Source organism: Mastomys coucha, unplaced genomic scaffold (assembly GCF_008632895.1).
Source record: "Mastomys coucha isolate ucsf_1 unplaced genomic scaffold, UCSF_Mcou_1 pScaffold20, whole genome shotgun sequence".
In the NCBI taxonomy this organism is placed as follows: Eukaryota; Metazoa; Chordata; class Mammalia; order Rodentia; family Muridae; genus Mastomys; species Mastomys coucha.
Window position 1 is genome coordinate 77,058,399 of NW_022196903.1, and position 20,972 is coordinate 77,079,370.

At 45.8% G+C, this 20,972-nt stretch overlaps 1 protein-coding gene across 6 annotated transcripts in view; it reads right to left on the reverse strand.

Annotated features, from left to right (window-relative positions):
• Stambp (STAM binding protein) overlaps nt 1–15,778 on the reverse strand; it is a 28,563-nt gene extending 12,785 nt beyond the window's left edge. The window contains exons 1-7 of one of the 6 annotated variants that reach the window (XM_031382315.1): nt 15,635–15,777; nt 14,554–14,651; nt 12,737–12,834; nt 10,743–10,950; nt 4,511–4,586; nt 4,156–4,251; nt 2,209–2,575 (exon numbers count right to left, since the gene is read on the reverse strand). In XM_031382315.1, coding sequence (XP_031238175.1) covers nt 2,209–2,575; nt 4,156–4,251; nt 4,511–4,586; nt 10,743–10,945 — 742 coding nt within the window. In that variant the 5' untranslated portion in view covers nt 10,946–10,950; nt 12,737–12,834; nt 14,554–14,651; nt 15,635–15,777. Of the gene's footprint in view, nt 1–2,208; nt 2,576–4,155; nt 4,252–4,510; nt 4,587–10,742; nt 10,951–12,137; nt 12,319–12,736; nt 12,901–14,553; nt 14,652–15,634 lie in introns of those variants that run through there. The other 5 variants (XM_031382314.1, XM_031382319.1, XM_031382317.1 and 2 more) reach the window with 5 other exon arrangements.
• Between the last annotated feature and the right edge of the window lie 5,194 nt (nt 15,779–20,972).

The window sequence follows — 20,972 nt, forward strand, 5'->3', positions numbered from 1 at the left end:
TATTGACAGTGTCTTTTGCCTTACAGAAGCTTTGCAATTTTATGAGGTCCCATTTGTCGATTCTTGATCTTAAAGCTTAAGCCATTGGTGTTCTCTTCAGGAAATTTTCCCCTGTGCCCATGTTATTCGAGGCTCTCCCCACTTTCTCTTCTATTAGATTCAATGTATCTGGTTTTATGTGGAGGTCCTTGATTCACTCAGACTTGAGCTTTGTACAAGGAGATAGGAGTGGATTGATTTGCATTCTTCTACATGCTTACCGCCAGTTGAACTAGCACCAGTTGTTGAAAAGGCTGTCTTTTTTCCACTGGATGGTTTTAGCTCCTTTGTCAAAGATCAAGTAACCATAGGTGTGTGGGTTCATAGGTGTGTGGGTTTATTTCTGAGTCTTCAAAAACTCAGGTAACAGCAGATGCTGGCGAGGATGTGAAGAAAGAGGGACACTCTTCCATTGCTGGTGGGATTCCAAGCTGGTACAACCACTCTGGAAATCAGTCTGGTGGCTCCTCAGAAAATTTGTCATAGTACTACCTGAGGACCCAGCTATACCACTCCTGAATATATACTCAAAAGATGCTCCATCATGTAATAAGGACACATGATCCACTATGTTCATAGCAGTCTTATTTATAATAGCCAGAAGCTGGAAAGAACCCAGATGTCCTTCAACAAAGGAATGGATACAGAAAATATGGTACAAAAACAATGACTTCATGAAATTCTTAGGCAAATGGATAGAATTAGAAAATATCATCCTGACTGAGGTAACCCAGTCACAAAAGAGCACACATGGAATGCACTCACTGATAAGTGGATATTAGCCCAGAAGCTCGGAATACCCAAGATACAATTCACAAACCATAATATGAAACTCAAGAAGAAGGAAGATCAAAATGCGGATGCTTCAGTCATTCTTAGAGGGGGAACAAAGTACTCATAGGAGGTAGAGGGTGGGAGGGACTTGGGAGGAAGAGAGGAGGGGGAGGAGGGAGGGGAAAAGTGGGGCAGGATCAGGTATGGGAGGAGATGGAGGAGATATACAGAGGGTCAGGAAATTGAACAGAGGTGTATAGCAATGAGGGATGGAGAACTGGGGGTAGCCACCAGCAAGTCCCAGATGCCAGGAAAGCAAGAGGCTCCCAGGACCCAACAGGGCTGAGATTAGCTGAAATGCCCAACAAAGAGGAGGGAGAACCTGTAGAGATCATATCCAGAGGTTAGGCAAGGACCCTAGTTAGGGGATGGGACCGCCCACTCATCTCCAACTTTTAACCCAGAATGGCTCCTGTCTAAAAGAAATACGGGGACAAAGTGTGGAGCAGAGACTGAAGGAAAGGCCATCCAGAGACTGCCCCACCTGAGGATCCATCCCATATACAGTTACCAAACCCAGACACTATTGCAGATGCCAAAAAGTGTTTGCTGGCAGAAGTCTATTATAGCTATCCCAAGAGACTCTACCAGTGCCTGACAAATACAGAGGTAGAGGCTCATAGCCAACCATTAGACTGAGCGTGGGGTCCCCAATGGAGGAGTTAAAGAAAGGACTGAAGGAGCTGAAGGGGTTTGCAACCCCATAGGAAGAACAACAATATCAACCAACCAGAAACCTCAGAGCTCCCAGGGACTAAACCACCAACCAAGGGGTACACATGGAGGGACCCATGGCTCCAGCTGCATATGCAGCAGAGGATAGCATTGTTTGGCATCAATAGGAGGAGAGGCCCTTGGTCCTGTGAAGGCTCGATGCCCCAGTGTAGGGGAATGCTGGGGCAGGGAGGTGGGAGTGGGTGGGTGGGAGAGGGAGCATCCTCATAAAAACAGGGGGAGTAGGGATAGGATGGGGGATTCTGGAGGGGAAACCTGGAAAGGAGATAACATTTGAAATGTAAATACATAAAATTATCAATAAAAGGGAAAAAAACAGTATGACCAAGCTATTAACCAACTTATCTGTAAGTGAAAATTCTTAAATAAACTTACTATTTTACTTGATGAATAAAAAAGAAAGGAAAAGAAAAGAAAAGGCCAGCCTTCAGAGCCCAGTCGTCCTTCCTCCTTACATGCATTTGAAGATGGGACACTGGTTTTTATGAATGAACCACAGAAAAAGACAGTAATTATCACACAATGTTCTGTTGACAGACTCAAGAAAGTGGGACCATGGAGGTAGGAGAGATGGAAGAAGGCATCAGAAAGGGGACTCACCATTTTCTATGACACTTAATGCTCCAGGTTTCAGGGACCTGTCCACCACGGGTGGCTTAGCTGGCCTCAAGGTTGTATTACAGTCTGAGGTCTGCGTGGGCGAGAACGGTGAGCTGGGGGCCACATCTACACAAGGCTTTTCCAGATCAGGGAGCAGAGGCCCACACGGGCCAGGGTCTACCTTCCCGAACTCTTGAACAATTTTCAGCCGTTCTTTTTCCAGCTCCTGCTTCTGGATCATCTCCTCGAAGGCATGGAACTGTTCCTGCTCTAGCTGCTTCTGCTTCTGCTGGGCAACTCTCTGCTTTTCTTTCTCCAGCTCTTGCTGGATGGCGATATTTCGGGCAAGTTCCTCTTCTTCCTTTTTCTACAGAGAAAGTAATGTTGTAGGCTAACATTCCATCCCTCAGAAGAAAAGCATCAGTACAGAGACATCCAACGTATACTTTTGCCCTGGTCTCACTTCCCAAACCAGAAGTCATGCTTCGCTTGATACCTCTTAAAGCCATGGAGTACAGTCCCCATCCCATTCTACCAAGCCACCAGGAACCTGTTTTCAAGGACAGCAAAAGTTCCTGTCTTCAAGGTGCATCAGTGTGAAAGCTAGTGTTCATGGCCAACTTGGCAGACTTTAGGATCACCCTGAAAACACGGTGACAGGATGTCTGTAAGGGATAGTCTTAATTAAGTTACTTCATCTGGGAAGGCCCGTCTCAGTTATAGATGGGACCATTCCCCGTGCAGGGGATCTCAGCGGGTATGAAACAGCAAGAGGGAGCGGGACACCACAGTGCAAGTGTTTATACCGATCCCTTGCTTTCTAATCTCAAAGATACATTTACTTATGTTTAATGGGGTGGGGACATGCGCCAAGGCTCATGTATGAAGGCCAGACGACAAGCTCTCTGCTTCTAACCTGTAGGTCAAGGGATTGAACTCAGGCCATTAGACTTGGAGGCAAGCATCTTTTACCAAATAAGCCATTTTACCAGCCCCTCTCCGTTTCTTGTCTGTGAATGAAATGTGGCTAACTGCTTTAAGCTCCTGCTGTTGTGGGCTCTACCTTGAACTGTGAGTTAAAATCCATGCTTTCTCCCCTAAGTTGCTTTTGTCGGGGCATGTTAGCATGGTAACATGGCAGCAACTCGGGCACTGGCACTCTACTGCCCTTTATTCTTTAATCATGATGCACCTTAGCTGTCTGTCCCACATCACACAACCTGTGATGTGGTGTATTTGATATCACTGGGTCTCAGACATGTCTATATAAACACACCTGGTATCCAAAACAAGGCTATAAAATAAAATCCAAGCTTAGGCCTTCTCTCTCCAAAACTTTTCTAGTGGTTATTTAAATACAGTGATATTTAAACTAAAAAGTATCAGTTAACAAACCCCTTCCACTTAGTGCCTTAGGAACGTATGGCTCAGAGTTACTAATCCCTCTGCTCATGGTCAGCACCAGTGTGCAGTACACACAGCAGACAGCTACGCGTTGGCACGTAGGCACCCCTTCAGTGTGTATCTCTCTCCTATAAGCGAACACTGTAGGGCCATGAGTGTTTCTCCACAAGAAACTAATTATTCTAAACAAAACCCACTGCACACCACTGGAAAAAAAATCAATGACTGTAAAAAGCTTTGGGATAAGCATATGATCTAAACTTCCCACTCCTGAGATCCAAACTGCTTTATGCTCTGGAGAGAATCTTCACTGCGGTTTCTTGCAGTGAAAGATCACGGGTGCCTGTCCTCAAGTCGCCCTCTTGGACACATAGGCCAAATCTATTAGAATCTTTCACACCCCTATTGGTTGGTGACTCTTTTGAGTCACTGGCCTTTGTAACCCCAAAACAAAGTAGCCCATTAAGTTTACAGACTCCATTTTCCCTGGTATGGCGCTGACTCGGGGACCGGCTAAGCAGCAGATATGTTGTGCACACTGACCTTTCGCTCTTTATACTGCTCATATTCTTTGGTGTATCTTTTCAAGAGTTCTGTCTTCAGTTCTTCCGCTTTAGGGAAAGCAACGCTCTTTAATTTCTGAAATACAAAACCAAACCTGAAAATCAGAACACTCCAACGTCAGCTAAGGGAGAGAGAACGAAGGCAAGAGTTACAGTAGTGTCTCACACAGGACTTGAACCCCTCCACCCTGCCATCCTGCCACTCTGTCCCATGCTGCACAGGCAGCCCAGATCTTTCCAGCTCTGATAGGCAGATGAATGCTCTTCAGTCGCATGTCAGTTGCTCTGAGCTGCTCTGGAGCTTAGACATAGACACAGTGAAAATAAGGACCCACCTTGACCGCATCTTTCTTCTCAGGAATGATAGCTGATTTGTAGTCTCGGTGTTTCGGAAGTTTCTCAATGAACAGCCTAAGGAAACACGCCAGAATGGTTAGGGTACACAGAAACTGTCACATGTTCCTGAGATAGTGCAGCCACTGAAAGAAGAGATTCTAGGGGTGCTGTGGAGCTAGACCAGGCATAGCAAACATGGCTTGTTTCCTATCAGCTTCATTTCTGTATAGAAGTCCTGCTCTCTTCTCCCAAAACCAAGAGTAATAGCAAATACCAGATTCCTATATCACAAAGGAGAGATGAAGGGTGAATGAGATGGCCTGATGGGTAAAGGTCCTTGCTTGCGGTCAAGGCTGGGTACCAGAGTTTAACCCTCAGTACTCACATGGTGGAAGAAGGGAACTCATGATCCAAGCAGTTTACCATCCTCCAGGAATGCCACATTGGCAGGTGCATCCCAACAAAAGTCAATGTAAATTTAAAAAATATTGCCCAAGAAGGATATAGCATTCACTGATTCTTATAATTCCAATCCCGAGGAGACACTGCAGGTTTTAAACTGAACTACATAGTGAGAATATCTCAAAACAGAAGAAAAGATTCCCCTCAAACCTCATTTAAATAAAAGCCTGTCCTATGCCCAAATTGTAACTCTGAAGAGAAAGGCTTTTTCCTTGTGATATGACAGAAAGGGCCTCTGTCATAAAACACCCATCATTCTGTGATGGCTAATCTTAGTTATCTATTTGACATACTTGGGAAAAGGAAACCTCAACTGAGGAACTGCCTCCATCAGACTGGCCTGCAGGCCTGTCTATGGCACAGTGTGTGGATTGCTAATTGACGAAGGAGGGCCAAGTGAGTGGTGCGATCCTTAGGCAGGTGGGCCTGGGCTATATCACAGAGGTAGCTAAGCATGGGCCAGGGAGCAAGCCTGGAAGCAGCATTCCTCTGTTGATTTTTCTCTTCAAATTCCTGTCTTGGCTTCCTATAAGCTAAATAAATCCTTTTCTCTCAAGCTGCTTTTGGTCAGTGGCTTATCACAGTAAAAGAAACGCTAATCAGAATCCAGGACATCCGCAGGCAGGGACAGTAGGCTAAGATAAGAGAAAACCACATCCATTCTTGCTCATGTGACCTTGACCTCTAGAAGTTTCTCCTGGGCCTCACAGTCCTTCCGAGAAAAACACTGTGCCCCACTTCCAGGCATATGCAGACTGTGCTGCACAAGCAGATGCCTAAGTAACTATGAAGGAAGCTCAATACAAACATCATGAACTTACTTAACAACAGAGGCTGGCAAACAACACAAGAGCTCTGTGGATAAAACCCCACACTGTGCAAGCCTGCTGAGCCTAGCCTGATCATCCAGAAGCAGGAAGTGATGCCTGAAAGTTGTCCTTTCACCTCTGAACATGCACACAACAAGCCATCCACATACCTCCCCACACTACTATCCCCACATATCCACATACCTCCTCATGCTACTACGACAATGATGATGACTACTACCAAATAACAGTGATGATGATGATAATAATAAATAAATAAAGGACTGTATCCATAGCCAACATCTGCCATGGGTGCATATGATTGTCATCAGTAGCAGACACAGGAAGAAAAGATGAGGATGAGAATCATCTTGGAGACCTAGCACCAGGGCTGGAAACTGCCCAGGCGCAGCAAAGCACAGCAGTGGTGCAGATGGATGCTTTTGTTTGGGGTTATATCTGGTTGCAGACTAGAGAAAGCAAATACATCAAAACAAAGACACAACAGCAAACAGGAAAACCAACTGACAGAGCAACGAGAAAACTAGGAAACAAACAGGAAAGGATACACAGTGAATATATGGCACTCAGCTTTATCTCTGAAGGAAATTCTGAGTAAATGCAAGATGGCGGTTTTACCATCAGATTAGCAAAAGCCCGGAGGTAGGTTGGTGCCTAGTATAAGCTCAGGTGTAGGAAAATGTGTGTTCTCATGTGTTATCAAGATTGTAAATATATCTAACTTTTTTTTCTTATTGGAAGGAAAAGATGGAGGACAATTATTCAAAACCTACAATGTACTCATGCACAAAATCTACAGCTTGGCCTCAAGGAACTCAATATAACTCAAGTTGGCCTCAAGACCAACATAACTACATATATGAATACACCAAAATGTACATACAAGAAGATTCAATATGATTACAAGAGCAGGGAAACATCATGTCCATCAAGACAGGATAACTGAATGAACCGCTACACATGCAAATGGGAAACAATGTAATCACTCATTTATTCAAAAACAATTTACTGAGCATCTCTATAAGATGCCAAGCTGGGCTCTGAAGGCTGGGGATACATTGTAAATGGTCCGTTAGAGCTTTCCCTTCATTAGAGAGCACCCATTACAATGGAGAACAGACATTTTTTTATGTTTAAAAAAAAAAAAAAAAACAGTTATGTTGGGGATGGAGAGATGGCTCAAAGGTTAAAAGTACTGGCAGATCTTCCAGAGGACCTGGGATAGATTCCCCATACTCATAGGGAAGGTCACAACAATTTCTAATTCTAGTCCCATGGGATATGACACCCTCTCTGGCTTCCTCTGGCACCAGGTATACATATGGTACACAAACATACATGCAGATAAAACACCCCCCACACATAAAATAAATACATACAATTTAAAAAAAAAAAAAGGAATCAGTACAAGGAAAGTCATCAATACCAGGAAAGGGAAGAGGACTGGAGATGGAGTAGCTAAGGGAAGCATCCAAGATGGCATTTGAGTAGGAACTGGAAGAGAGCTGGCTATGAAGAGTTCCAGGAGACGTTCAGGATGAGAAAGCTCCATTTGTTCCCATGTGGAATATCACTAAGAGAACAAGCTCAGGACAGAATACAGACTGTGTATTCATGCATTAAGGCTAAAGGTGCACAGATGCTTGCATTTATATAAATGCTATCTTGTTGGAACAAGTCCATAGGTGTTGTTACATGTGCCTGTTGGGACATTATTACTATTATTCCTGTGTAGTGTGTGTGTGTGTGTGTGTGTGTGGTATGTGTATGTGGTGTGTGTGTGTGTGTGTGTGTGTGTGTATGCACTCGAGTACGGCCTTGCATGTGCCACAGTACACATGTGGAGGTCAGATGACAACTTGTGGAGTCAGTTCTGTCCTTCCTTCATGTGGGTTCCAGGGACTGAACACCACACTTGCATGGCCAAGTGCTTTACCCACAAGACATCTCTCACCAGTCTGCTATTAAGAAAAAATATATTTTTTTAACTTGAATTCCTCCCTTCTAATGTCCGAGGGAAAATGATCATGAGCAAGTATTTTTATATAGAAACAATTCACTCAGAAAGCCACATGGAGAGTCAATAAAAGATGCTCTAAGGATTCTTATCTCATGTTTTCTGGTTTCTGAAGTTAGTCATGGAAGTAAGCCTAACACGGGAGAGCCCTTCTTTGGTCTATAAACCCCAATCCAAGTAAATGCCTTCAATATGGGTGACGGTTAACTTTTGGAAGGAGGGTTTGTGTTGGAGGAGGCTCACACAGTACAGCAGACCAGGGCCGCTTGAATATTCTGAGTCCCTTCTCTGCAGCCTCCCGATGCCCATAAAAAGCTGTGAAAGCATCCACAGGCTGCCTTGTCTGTGCTCATCATGAAAGTATGTACTGATCTTTCTTCTATACTGGGGTCTGCAAAAGGCAATGCATTCCTTCAGCAGGAAGACTACTACCAAGGGGGAGATATGCCTGACATCACTAAGATGCCTGAACTGTGCTGGGAGAAGGACAGACATGCCTTTTAAATCCTGAACTAAAGCATCCATGAAAGGTCCAGAACAAGATTCTTAAGAGTGGGGGAGGCAGGAAAGTGGTGACGTACATGCCTACCTCCACACCCCTCCCCCCACACCCCAGCTATAGTAACCGAGGTAAAGTGAGCTACTTGGTGTAAACTGGCAGGAACACACCACGTGAAAACCAGTCTGAGCCTCCCTGGGCAAGCACTTCTTAGCAGCTACCCGCCTGTCATTTCACAGGCTCAGAATCAGGGTCTGGAATGCAGGTGCCAGGACAATGAGAAGGGAGCTGCATCTCCCGCTTCAGGGCTTAGTCAACAGTCCCACATCAAATCCTAAAGCCAACAAATCAAGCAAACAAAATGCGTGTCCCCATCCATAACCCTGCCCCAGGCAACCTTGCTCCAGGCCTAGCTCAACAAGTACATGGACAGATGCCTCGCCCCATGTCAGTCTCACCACTAACACATTTGTCATTTAGGGTAATGCCATGTTATGACTAAAAAAGATAAGAATCAATTTCTTAAGCATCTGTTAGTCTTATTATTGTGGCTATTGTTGTTGGTGGTGTTGGGGACCAGACCCAGGGTTGTCCACATGCTGGATGGATTCTGTATCGCTGAGCTGCATCTATAGCCCTCCATGGACTCTTACAGCATTCTTAGGAGCTTGTTGCAGTTACCGCCCTCTATTGGACCATCAGTCTACACTTTTTTTTTTTTTTACAAGATCTTCTCTTTATAGAAAAAACATGCTCTAGAATTTGTCACCCTAAAACACAGCACTTTCATGCTCCTTATCTCCATTCAAAGACTTCCTCATTATTTTACTTTGTATCTCTACAAAGAGCTGTCTAAGCTGGGTGTGGTGGTGAACATCTTTAATCCTAGTAGTCAGGGGCAGGAGCATCTGTATGTAAGGCCAGCTTGTTCTATATAGTGAGTTTTAGGACAGCCATAGCTATGTAGAGAAATCCTGCCTCGAAACCAAACCAAACCAAAACAAACAAACCCCCAAAACCAAAACCAAAAAACAACCCACCCTCCCAAAACCTAAAAACCCTAAAACAAAACGCTCAAAAACCAAAACCCTAAAAGAAATAACATCCCCTACCCCCAAACAAACACACACACACCGACAAACCTGCCTACAACAGGGTTTGGCAAAGTGGATTAGCGGTCCAAATCTAGCCAGCCATCTCTTCTTGTACACAAAGAAACAAATAAAAGCAACCTGGACAAATCTAGACACTGAAGTTTGCCAAAGCCAGGAGAGGGTGCTACTGGCACCTAGTGGGCACACACCAGGGCTGCTGATAACCTCCTTCAACACTCGGATCAGCACGGCACCAAGAAGCACTCCAGACTGTGTCAGAACTGATAAGGAACTCGGTGTGCTATGACTGATGTCTGTCTGGGAGGACACATGTGGGGCTGGTGAGCGTCTCTTGTAGGGATAGGAATAGGGAGGGAGGTTTATTATGGTCTCTAGAGAGGCCTTCTGTAAGTCTAAATGGAAAATAAGAAAACTCATGCCTTGGATGGAAAATTGAAACAGGAGCTGTAAAACCTTGGCAGTGCCACTGCAAACCAAAACCCAAGCTCATCCTTAAGCCCGAGTTTGCTCCTCTGCAGAACAGAATGGGAGGGTGATGCACTCACTTAGCACACACCACCCTGTGAAGATCAACGAAATGATGCCAGGGACTCCCCCTCCCCCAATCCCCCAAGTTCCTTTGAGTCACGGGCAAACTGTTCAGGTCTTGTTGTATAAACTTACAACTAGAAGTGACAAGCAAGACCTTTACCACATCACCTCCTCCCTCACACACCCTGCTCCTGTGGCTGGGGCTTTGGGACTCATTCCCTGGTGTAGGCCTTGAGATCTTGTATTTATGCTGCCCACCCTAGTATGATGAGCTAACAGCCCAGGAAAGGTCTCACTGTGACGAGTCACACAGACAGCAAGTGATCCAGAGTCACCTGGAGGCTGTGACTACAGTGGTGGCTGAGAAGGAAACCTCTTTCCTATGCTACTCCAAAGGCGCATCGTGAGCACAGGAATCTGGGCTCTACCATACCCCAGCAGCAGTCCTGTAACTGCCAGCTTGAGTAGAGCAAGGGCAGTCAAAACACTCTCCAATGCAGACACATCCCACCTACAGGCTAACTCTTTTGTCTAACTGCTGAGACGTGGTCACAGCCTGAGAACCAAGCCTTCTACTCAGGAAACTCCTAAGTCAAACACCACCACCTTCTGTCCCTGTGCCTTTAAAGGGCAAGGACAACTCACATGTGGAAGCTGTCTGGAACCCGATCAAAGGTTGACATTGCCAGGCACCCTACTGTCAGCAACTGTGAAAACTGCAGGTTTTGTCAGGGGAGGTCAGTCACAGGACCAAAAAAGAGACTCTAGGTGTCTTACGTGATGTACTTGTTGTAGAGGATAAAGGCATGTTCAATGTTGCCTTCTTCAGAGTAAATGGATGCCATGCGGATGATCTCAACACCGGAACGGAAGTAGCGACGGGGTGGAATGTCTTCATTTAACTCAACTGCACTCCCAAGTTGGGACAGAATCCTCACCCGGTCTTGGGGTGGGAGGCTTACATCCCCAGGGTCAGACATTGGCTCTGGGACAGAAGAGAGAAAAACAGGTAACATCAAAGCCAAGGCCATTGCTTCCCAGCGGTCAGCACAGGATAAGTGTTATCACAAACCTCCCAGGAAATTAGAGAAAGAGGCAGGCATGATGGAGCATACCTTTAATCCTATCACTTGAGGAACAGAGGCAGTTTGGATCTCTGAGTTCAAGGCCAGTCTGGATTACCTAGCAAGTTTCAGGACAGCCAAAGCTACATAGAAAGACCCTGTCTCAAAACAAAAACAGGACACAAAATGGACAAACAAAACATTAGAGAAAATAAAACACTACATACAGTGGTTCTGATCAACAAATTATTCCTCCTGGCCTCAAGAACACCCAAATCTTCGTTTTGAGGACTGACAGGTTAAAAAAAAAATCAACCTTGTTCTAGAATTTGATGCTATAAGGAATACAGCCATTAACAGGGCACTGTGGATCGGTCCTACTGCTCACCAAGTTACTCTCCATCAGTAGGAGGCCCACCCAGAGCACTTTGGTGGTTAGAAAGTGTCTTCTTGTTTCTCTGTGCAGATACCCACTTCCGTTTACCCAATACCTGGCAGAGTGGGTTCAATGAACCCTAGTGAAAACTGCCTGGTTAATTCACGTTGACCATTTCATTCCACCAGAGATTAAATGATATTTACCAGGGCACACTTCCTCAGTTTTGAACACAAGGTTAGTGCGGGGCTCCTTTCTAGGGCAAATACTCCTAACTCTGCTCACTGAACCACCCTTCCCTTTAGCCCATCCCATTCACCACTTTCAGGGCCAGGTAGTTCCCGCTTGGAAGCATCAATGTATACTTGTCTCCACAAACCAAGCAGGGCTTAAACTGAGGGCTTGACAGTACCTCAGTTGGGGTGGGACACTCTAGGAATTCCTACTTATTGGTACCCAAACTGCAGAAATTTACATTCTTCCTAGATGTTGCTTCTGGGCTCCATGTCACACCATCATTGCACATAATCCTGAGTGGAATGCGGTTGTTGGTGTGCACTGGATAACAGCACACACTAGCCAGCCTGTTCTAGAATACACTCATCTTGGTTTTGAGCAGTCTTGTTTTTCCCATCTTATTTATTATCCTTCAGTCAGGATTCCCATCTGCCCCGGGGAACCGCAGATGATAGAGTTGTTCATTTGGCTGTTGTTTTTCTGAGTTCTACTCACCTGTCCTCAGAGATTGATTTCTCTAGGCCAATTCTGCTTTAGCTTGCCTTAACTTTGGGATGGCATTTCGTCCATGAAGTTTCCCCACTAAACTCCCTTTTCTAGCAAAAGCTTGGGGCTGCTAGGGATGTGGGGGCATTGCGAGTGTAAAACACATCCTCTTGAGAGTATAAACCTGCCCACGTCCCTAACCGCCGAACTGGGCACAGCCCAGAAAAGCTCATTGGAATGGGACGCTGGGCATCTCGGCACCTCTCGAGAGAGGCACCTGTGGATAAAGAAGGGACCATCCTCCAGAAGCCACCGAGCGGCTCGGGACAACATGGGGCTCGGCAACCCTGCAGCATCAGGAGAGGAATCCAGCAGTAACTGCTAGCAGTGCCCGTCTAGAAGGCACTCAGTCAGGATTTTTGAAAATGCAAGGCTTGTTGAGACCGGGCCTGGCTGGTCAGAAGCCAGCTCTGAAGACAGGGCCATCCCCGAGCTCGCGCGCGGCCGGCCGGGGCCAGGGACACGGACCCCACACCCACGGCCTCTCCCCGCGGGGTCCCACCGCGCCAGGATCCCCAGTCCCGCAGCGTTCCCGGGACCCTTCCCACCTTTCGTGAAGGATGACAGTCGGAGCTTCCGGAAACGTCACCTCCGATGACACGCCCACTCTCGCCACTCCTTCAATTACGCTCCAAGGATTTAGGACCTGGAGGGGAGAACGGGTGGGTGGGGCTGGAATCTTCCACCAATGAGAGCGAGCGCTGCGGCGGTCCTTTTTGGTAAAGAAAAAACAAACCAGGAAGGAAGGGGAACCCAGTGAGAGGGAACCGCAGCACGAACCAGTATGCTTTTTTTCCCCACTAATTTATTTTTTTATTCATTTCACATTCCAATCGTTGCACTCTCCCCTCTTCCCGGTCCCCCACCCCGCACAATCCTTCCCCCTTCCCCCTCTGCATTTCCCCCTCCCCTCCCTCCACCACAGCACATCAAGTCTCTGCAGTGCTAGGCTTATCCTCTCCCATTGAGGCCAGAGAAGGCAGCCCAGTTATGGGAACGGGATCCACAGACAGGTCAGAACGGGATCCCACAGGGGGCTTTAGAGATAGCCCCCACTCCAGTTGTGGAGGGATCCACATGAAGACCGAGCTGCGCATCTGCTACATATATGTGCGGCCCGCGTATCCTCTTTTGTAGGTGGTTCGGTCTCTGAGAGCCTCCAAGGGTCCCATTCTGAAGCAGGAGTTTCCTGCCAATGGCTCTGCCATTGGAATAATAGCGATTTAATATTTCAAGGGGGATCGCTATCTAGCTTGTCATTCACAGCCAAGCTGGCATCACCGTTTCAAAGAAAACATCACCGACTATCTATCTAAGTAGCCACTCTCTGCCAGTCCTGTTTTTGTTTTTTTATCGTGTGTGTGTGTGTGTGTGTGTGTGTGTGTGTGTGTGTGTGTGTGTGTATGAGTGTTCACGAGGTGGAGATGTGTGAAAGTTGGAGTGGGAAGCATGTCACGGAATGGTGATTGTTAGAGGACAACTTGTGGGATGGTTTTTTTTATTACTCTATGGCTAAGTTCTGGGGACTGAACTCAGGTTATCAGCCCTGGCAGCAAGTGCCTCTCTCCCTCTGACCCTTCTCCCTAGCCCATATTGGTTCTGCTTTATCTCTCTTTATAGTCCTCACTCCTCTAGGAGTCTAAAATATGATTCCTCAAAAGAAGGGAGATTTTCTGACTTACATCTCTCTCCCCAATGCCTACCATGACTTGTGGTCCCAAACTCAACACATAGTCTTGGATGTGCAGGTGTCTTTGAGATAAAGGGTGTCTGTCTCATGGTCCCCAAGATGACAGGGATGGACTAGTCAACTGTGAGAGTGGAGATGACAGGCTGATCACTTTGTTATTGGGACCAAATCTTCTCCACGAGGCAACCAGAGGCAGGAGCAAACAGGCACTGAGATGGGGTGCAGTTGTGAATTTGGTAGGTGTCTATCATACTGCAGGGGTGCTTGAGGGAGAGCAAGGAGGAAGGAAATCTCAGGTCCAGTTCTGAAAGGCTGCAGGCATGAGATGCAGCAGAAGGAAACCCACCAAGCTGGGCTGTGAGTTCCTTGCGCCACAGCATTGCACAAGCCTGTCTTAAACTCTGCTGAGGAGTGGGAGAGTCTGAGGAGTGGTGGTGTTTGTGCAGTGCATTCTAAAGATGAACTGGTCACAGCATTGACCTCTTTGCTGTGAGCCCCTTGGGACTGAAAGAGACAAAGAGGTAGATAGACATCACCCCTCAGGAGAGGGGGAGATGTCATTTTACTGGTCCCAACACAGGAGAAAGCACCAAAAGGTACCAAGGCTTTTGATCTGTGCACAGTTATTGCAGGCACATTTCACACCCCATACTTATCTTCAGCTATAGAACACACATCAATTAACTGGCTCCAGTCTCCAAGTGCAAAACTCATAGCAGCATCGGTATGGGCTGGTGGTTCTAAGTTCCATTTTGTCTGAAGACAGGTCTTTCCTGTCACCAAGAACAAATTAGTTGGGGAAGAAAATTCTTACACTCATTGGAAAGACCTTCAGTGTATATTTGTCTTGTTAAAAAAAAAAAATGCATAAGCCAGATGCAATGGTGCAAGCCTGCCAGACAGACATGGCTGTCCCTCTTCCCCAGGCTCTCAGGCCAGAGGAGCTTTGCAATGTTTCTTTTAGTGTTCATTAATAAAGGTATTTGTCATTTGCATAAGATTTCCCCCATTCTAACAGATGATGTTAGTATATATCAAGGAAGACCTCTAGAGTGAATTAGTCTGATTGATGAACTGCTGGCATTTTTCAGTAACCAAACAATGAGATGAAAGAGATACTTTTATATCTTTAATGTGGGTCAGGAATAGGGTGAAGGTGTGGTCGGGTGCACCTCTCAGGGAACAGTGTGGTCCAATGTTCTTATCTTCTGCTTTCTTCATATTAGCTACCTTCCGTGTGCTGGCCTAGAAAGGTTGTCATGCGTCTATTTCTTTTCCTTTATTGTGGGAAATGTTTGTTGGAAAGCCTTTGTTTTGCATATTTTTTTTTAATGTATGAGGATACACCTACATTCCAGAAGAGGGCATCAGATCCTCTTATTGATGGTTGTGAGCCACCATGTGGTTGCTGGGAATTGAACTCAGGACCTCTCGAAGAGCAGCCAGTCGTCTTAACCTCTGAGCCATCTGTCAACTCCCAGAAGCAGGGCTTGTCTCTATATCCAGATGCTTTGAAAATGAACTCCATCCATCAGACACAAACAGTAAAAAAGGCAGAAGTAGCCTCATGCGAGCCTTCCTCCTTCTGGGTTGAATTCTGCCCGTACTCTGTCTGATGCCTTCATTCCTTAGGCCATGTGAACATCCCACCATTTGGACATTTCGTGCTTGAAAAGCATCAAAGATGCTTCTCCCCCTCCCCCCACCCTCTTGGCACAGAATCTCACTCTGCAGCCCAGTGTGGTTTGGAACTCACCAGGTAGCTCAAGCAGGCATCAAACACGTGGGTGATTCTCCTGAATCTGCCTCATATGTGCTAGGATCACAGGCATGAGCCACCTGCCCAGTTACAACTCCTGGCTGCCGCTGGCATGGCAGTTATAACTGGCTTACTTCAGCTTGCAAACTGCCGGTATAGAATGTTGACCCTCCGGCATTCTGTACCACCCTTGGGTGCAGAACCAGGCAAAAACTGAAGAGTTAGATAAAGAAGATGTTAGTGAAGGCCAGGAAAAATACAAGGCCTAGAAAAATGGGATTTGTGTGGATTTGTTTTGTCTTACTTGGGAAATGAACCAGTTTACCTTGCCTCCTTTTGTGGTTTCAGAGCTGGCAATTTGATGTTCTTTATATAGCAAGAGAGGCCAGAGATGGACATGAAATCTACACACCAAAGAGAGAATCTTAAACATGTTTTCTCATGTTACGTCTCTCATTAGCATGCATGTAGATGGTAGGTTACTTTCATGGTTCACAAAAGCATCCATACACAGTTCATATTTAGTGGCTTAAAAAAATTAACAACAAAGATATGGCCTTATCTTGACTATATCCATGTAATTATATTAACCCACTTAATTGTATATTTAAATTTTTGAGGTACTAGATATTAAACCTAGGGCTTCAAGCACACTAGGCAAGTGCTCTACCACCGAGGCGATTCTCAGCCCAACAATTTTTTTTCTTATTTGTTATTTATTTATTTGTTTACTTATTTATTTTTGAAACAGGGTTTCTCTGTGTGGTCCTGGCTGTCCTGAAACTCGCTCTGTAGGCCAGGCTAGCCTCCATCTTAGCAGTTCTCCAGCCTCTGCCTCCTGAGTACTAGGTCTTGAGCAGTGCTGGTCATAATGCTGTAACAGGAAGATTCTGCTTCACAGAAGGCCTGGATGGCCTGGATCCTCGAAAACACGGATTACCTTTACCCTTCTACTTAGCCGTATTTGATCACGGCCCAAGGAAAATGTGTTCATGAAGGATGGTGCTGTGTTGGTCATTCCATCACTGTGACACAATATCAGAGAGAGAGAGTAACCCAAAGCGGGAGACGTTTACTGTGCTCTGTAGTTGCAGATCTTCAGACCCTCACTGTCCTCATCACTGTAGACCAGCAGTGAAGCAGAGGCAGAGCATCAGCAGAAGGAGTCTGGGAAGGAGACAGAGAGAGACAGGAAGGTGCATGATTAAGATCCACCCTTCAGCCGGGTAGTGGTGGCGCAAGCCCTTAATCCCAGCGCTTGGGAGGCAGAAGCAGGTGGATTTCTGAGTTTGAGGCCAGCCTGGTCTACAGAGTGAGTTCCAGGACAGCCAGGGCTACAGGGAGAAACCCTGTCTCGAAAAACCAAAACCAAACCAAACCAAACCAAAACAAAAAGATTCAAAGCACATCCCTTGGAACCCTGCCTTTGATAAGGCACCCCCTTGGTGGTTTCTTCACTTCCCAGTAATGCCATTGCATTATGAGTCGGCCAAAGGGTCAATGCAGTACTTAAAAAACTCTTTTTTTAAAAAAAAAAATATTTATTTATTATTATATGTAAGTACACTGTTGCTGTCTTCAGACACACCAGAGGAAGTCGTCAGATTTCATTATGGGTGGTTGTGAGCCACCATGTGGTTGCTGGGATTTGAACTCCAGACCTTTGGAAGAGCAGTCAGTGCTCTTACCTGCTGAGCCATCTCGCCAGCCCCTTAAAAAACTCTTGTACTTGACCTTTAATGACACTGTTTTCTACTTACAGCTTGCTACATGCATGTTTTTCTACTCATATTCTATTACTATTTTTAGGGAAAGTAACACAGTGAGGCGTACTGCATGCTTTCTCATGAGGCATACTGTGTGCTTTCTCATGAGGCATACTGTGTGCTTTCTCATGAGGAATACTGTGTGCTTTCTCAAAAGAACTGTTTGTTTTATAACAGCACAGACCAGCTTGACCTGATGGACTTTATGGGAAGTGATAAAGAAAGGCACTTGAGAGATGCAGTTATGTCACACCTTACACCATTCCTCAAGTTGCAAGGTCAGATATTCACAACCCAGCTTGCCATGAACTCCCTCTGCTTGGAAGCCCCTGATTAGTACATCTGCTGCAACTTCTGAGCAAGTCTCAATACCTTCTTGTGTCAGTGATAGAGTGAGTCAGGGCTGAGTTGTCAATGACTTACTTGATTGAGTTGCTGTATGGTAGGAAATCTATGAATATAATCCTTGTTGGGTTGTTAAGTTTTTAGGGATGCCTAGGCAAATCTATGTGGGGACTTCTTTGGTATGAATGAGTAAGTAATATAAGATTATATTATAAGGATATTAGGTAAGTAATATAAGTAGTATGATAGAGGTGAGCAATTGACATAAGACTTCAAGGACTAGAAGAGGCAGGACCATAGCACAGACCTCTAAAGGGAAATATTGCATATACAGTCCTTCAAAAGTGTTCGTTCTCTCCACGATCATGTGTGGAATATGTTGGGGCTGTGGAATCGGTTTCACACAGGAGATGTTTTTGAGATCTTGTTTTCTTTTTAGTTTAGTGTCATATCTTATTAAACCCTTTCCATGGTGTTCCTGTGGACCCTGTGTACATTTTGGGGGCTTGGGTCGCAAGGGATTCACTGAGGTAGATGGTCCTCAATCTGTTAGAAGAGTCATTAATGCCACAGACAGACAGTTGAATGACAGAGGATCTGAAGAAAGTTCAGGCTCATATGTCAGAGTTGGGGGCTTTTCTTCCTTCCTCTTCAGAGGGAAGGGGGGAGGTTCCGTGCCCTGTGGTTGACAAGTCAGGCTGTGTCTAAAAGTAGGAGGTTCGTGAATAGGAAAGGAGAGGGCTGGCTGGAGCAGAAAGCGGGTAAGAGAAGGCATAAAAATGACCAAAATATGCTATATACATGGACAAAATGACCAAAGCCTTAAGAAGAAGTTCAAGATAGTGTTGGGTTGTATGGTAAGCCTGAGTTAAGCCTAGGTTACATAAGACCCGGCATGTAACAAAACACAGGGAGAATGAGAGTGGAAAGAAGATGGGCTGGTTCCCATTCCCTCTGTCAAACATTGCCATGCCCAAGCATCACTACCTGCACAACAATAAGACCAACGATAAGGTGCTACACCAGTCCCAGCCATATTCCAATGGAACTAAGCTAGGGATGAAACGTTTAACACAACAGCTCGTGGGATCGGTTTTGTAGAAATTCTGTCTTTACATATTAAAATGTTCAGTTCCATTTAGGCAAGTCCCGGAACTGCCCTGGACCTCCGCTCCCATGGTGATTCTCTCTCCACCATTCAGCACTTAGTTCCAGCTGCACTCTCTACATCATCAGAACCTGCCAGTTTTGATGTTAATTTTGCATCCTGCAGCTTTGCTGAAAATGTTTATTAGTTTTCTGGAGGAGTCTTTGGATCTCATGTATTGAACCACATCCTCTGCAAATAAGGATACTTGGATTTTTCCTTTCTTATTTGTATTCCCACTATTTCCTTCTCTTGTCTTAGTGACGTGACTAAGACCTCAGATAGAATATTGAATGAGTGGAGAAAGTGGACACCCTTGTCTTGTTCCCAATTTTAGCAGAAACAGTTTTGAGTTTTTTCTCATTTACTATAATATTGGCCATTGGTTTATTATTATAGACATTATTATATGATATATGTTCCCGAGGACTTGAGTTCAATTCCTAGAACCCACACTTTTTTTTAAAGACCCAGTATTGGTATCACAATTTCTGAGTTGCAGGCCAGCCTGGGTGTGTGGGGAAGTGCTGTCTCAGAATCCCCTCCTAATACATAATCCTAACTTGTCAGGGTGCAGAGAATATGTGACAGCTGAGTGCCCAGCCGTATAAGAGCATCTGTATCAAGAGTGCTCTGGTGAGCAGATGACAGGCACACAGTGAGAGCTGACAGTGGGAGGAGAGCTGGGACTTCTGTGTTGGACACGGCAGGGCTGTTGTGCCCATGAGCTCCATGCATTACAGAGCTGGGCTAGAGGGTCACAGATCCAGGGCCAAAGAGTCTTAGAACCTCCGTGCCTTCGCCTTGAGCTCAGAAGGGCAGGGCAGGACTCACGGTGTGTCAAGACATGTTATTGAGAAGAGGGAGATCTAGGTGCAAGATGGCACACAAGGAAGTCCATAGTTCAATGTCTTACACCTACCTTCAACACGAAGGAGGTCTAGCCGGGGTCTCAAAAAGGAGCCATGTGTGTGGAGAAGGGGATGGTGGGAAGTTATTGATCAAAGAGCATTATAATTGTCCCACTTTCTAGGTCTGCAAAAGGCAGCTCAAAAGAAGGACCAGGGGACCAGGAGGAGGAAAGGGTTAAGAGGACCCACCAACTACAGGAATTGTGCCTCAATGCTTTAGACCCGTGCATTCTCTGTGAATATCCCAATAGCGCCACCTGCTGGTGGTGAATACTGGATCACAGCTTTAAGTTTGAAGCTCCCACACAAGCTGGACTCACTGGGGAGTTTTCCTTTCCCTTCTCACCTACAGTGAGATATCTGTGTCCAAAGTTAAAACTTCATGGACCTGAGTTCCTGGATGCACTCAACAGTATACAAATAGAAACAAATACACATTTACACAAGTTTAAAACGAAGCTGGCAAAGTGTAGCTCAGATGTAGACCACTTGCCCAGAACTGGCAAAGTCCTGGCTGGGTTCCACAACCCATTCAATATTAACCGGCTACAAAGTTGCCAGCATAAAAGCAAAGCCTCTGAGCCTGAAGCTCCCATTGTTCAGGCCGCACCTGCTACTTGCTACAATGTGTTTCTTTTCCTGACTTACCTACCGTTTCCATTATTTGAGATTCCGTCCTGCACTGCCTAGTCTTAAGTTTGAAATTGTGGGCTCAAATCATCCTCCTGCCTTAGGCTCTAGTGTACTGGAGTCACATGAAGGTTGACCCACACCTTTAGGGAGTACAGAAAGAAATAAAAAAAGATAAGATAAGGAAGCTGCTTGTTCACTCAGGGAGTTAGGAGGCACGCAGTAAAGAGTCACCTCCTCTCCCTGGCTGCCCTCCCTGCACCTTCATCAGATGCAAGCTGGGGTGACTGCCTAGGCCACACCAGCAGCTTCACCGCGGGTCAAAAGTGCATTCTGCAGAAACAGAGAAGGAAACAGACAAACAGACCCTGGCTCTGCTTCCTCCCCAGGGAACAGTCAGAGATCATTTCCTCACAAGGACCCTTAGGTCAAACCCTTCTTGTTCTCCACGTGGGCCTTCAGAGCCATGAGTCACAAGAAAATGCCAGTGCAGGGCCCTGTGAGTGCTTTGACCACAGAGGAGCTGCCACTCAGGC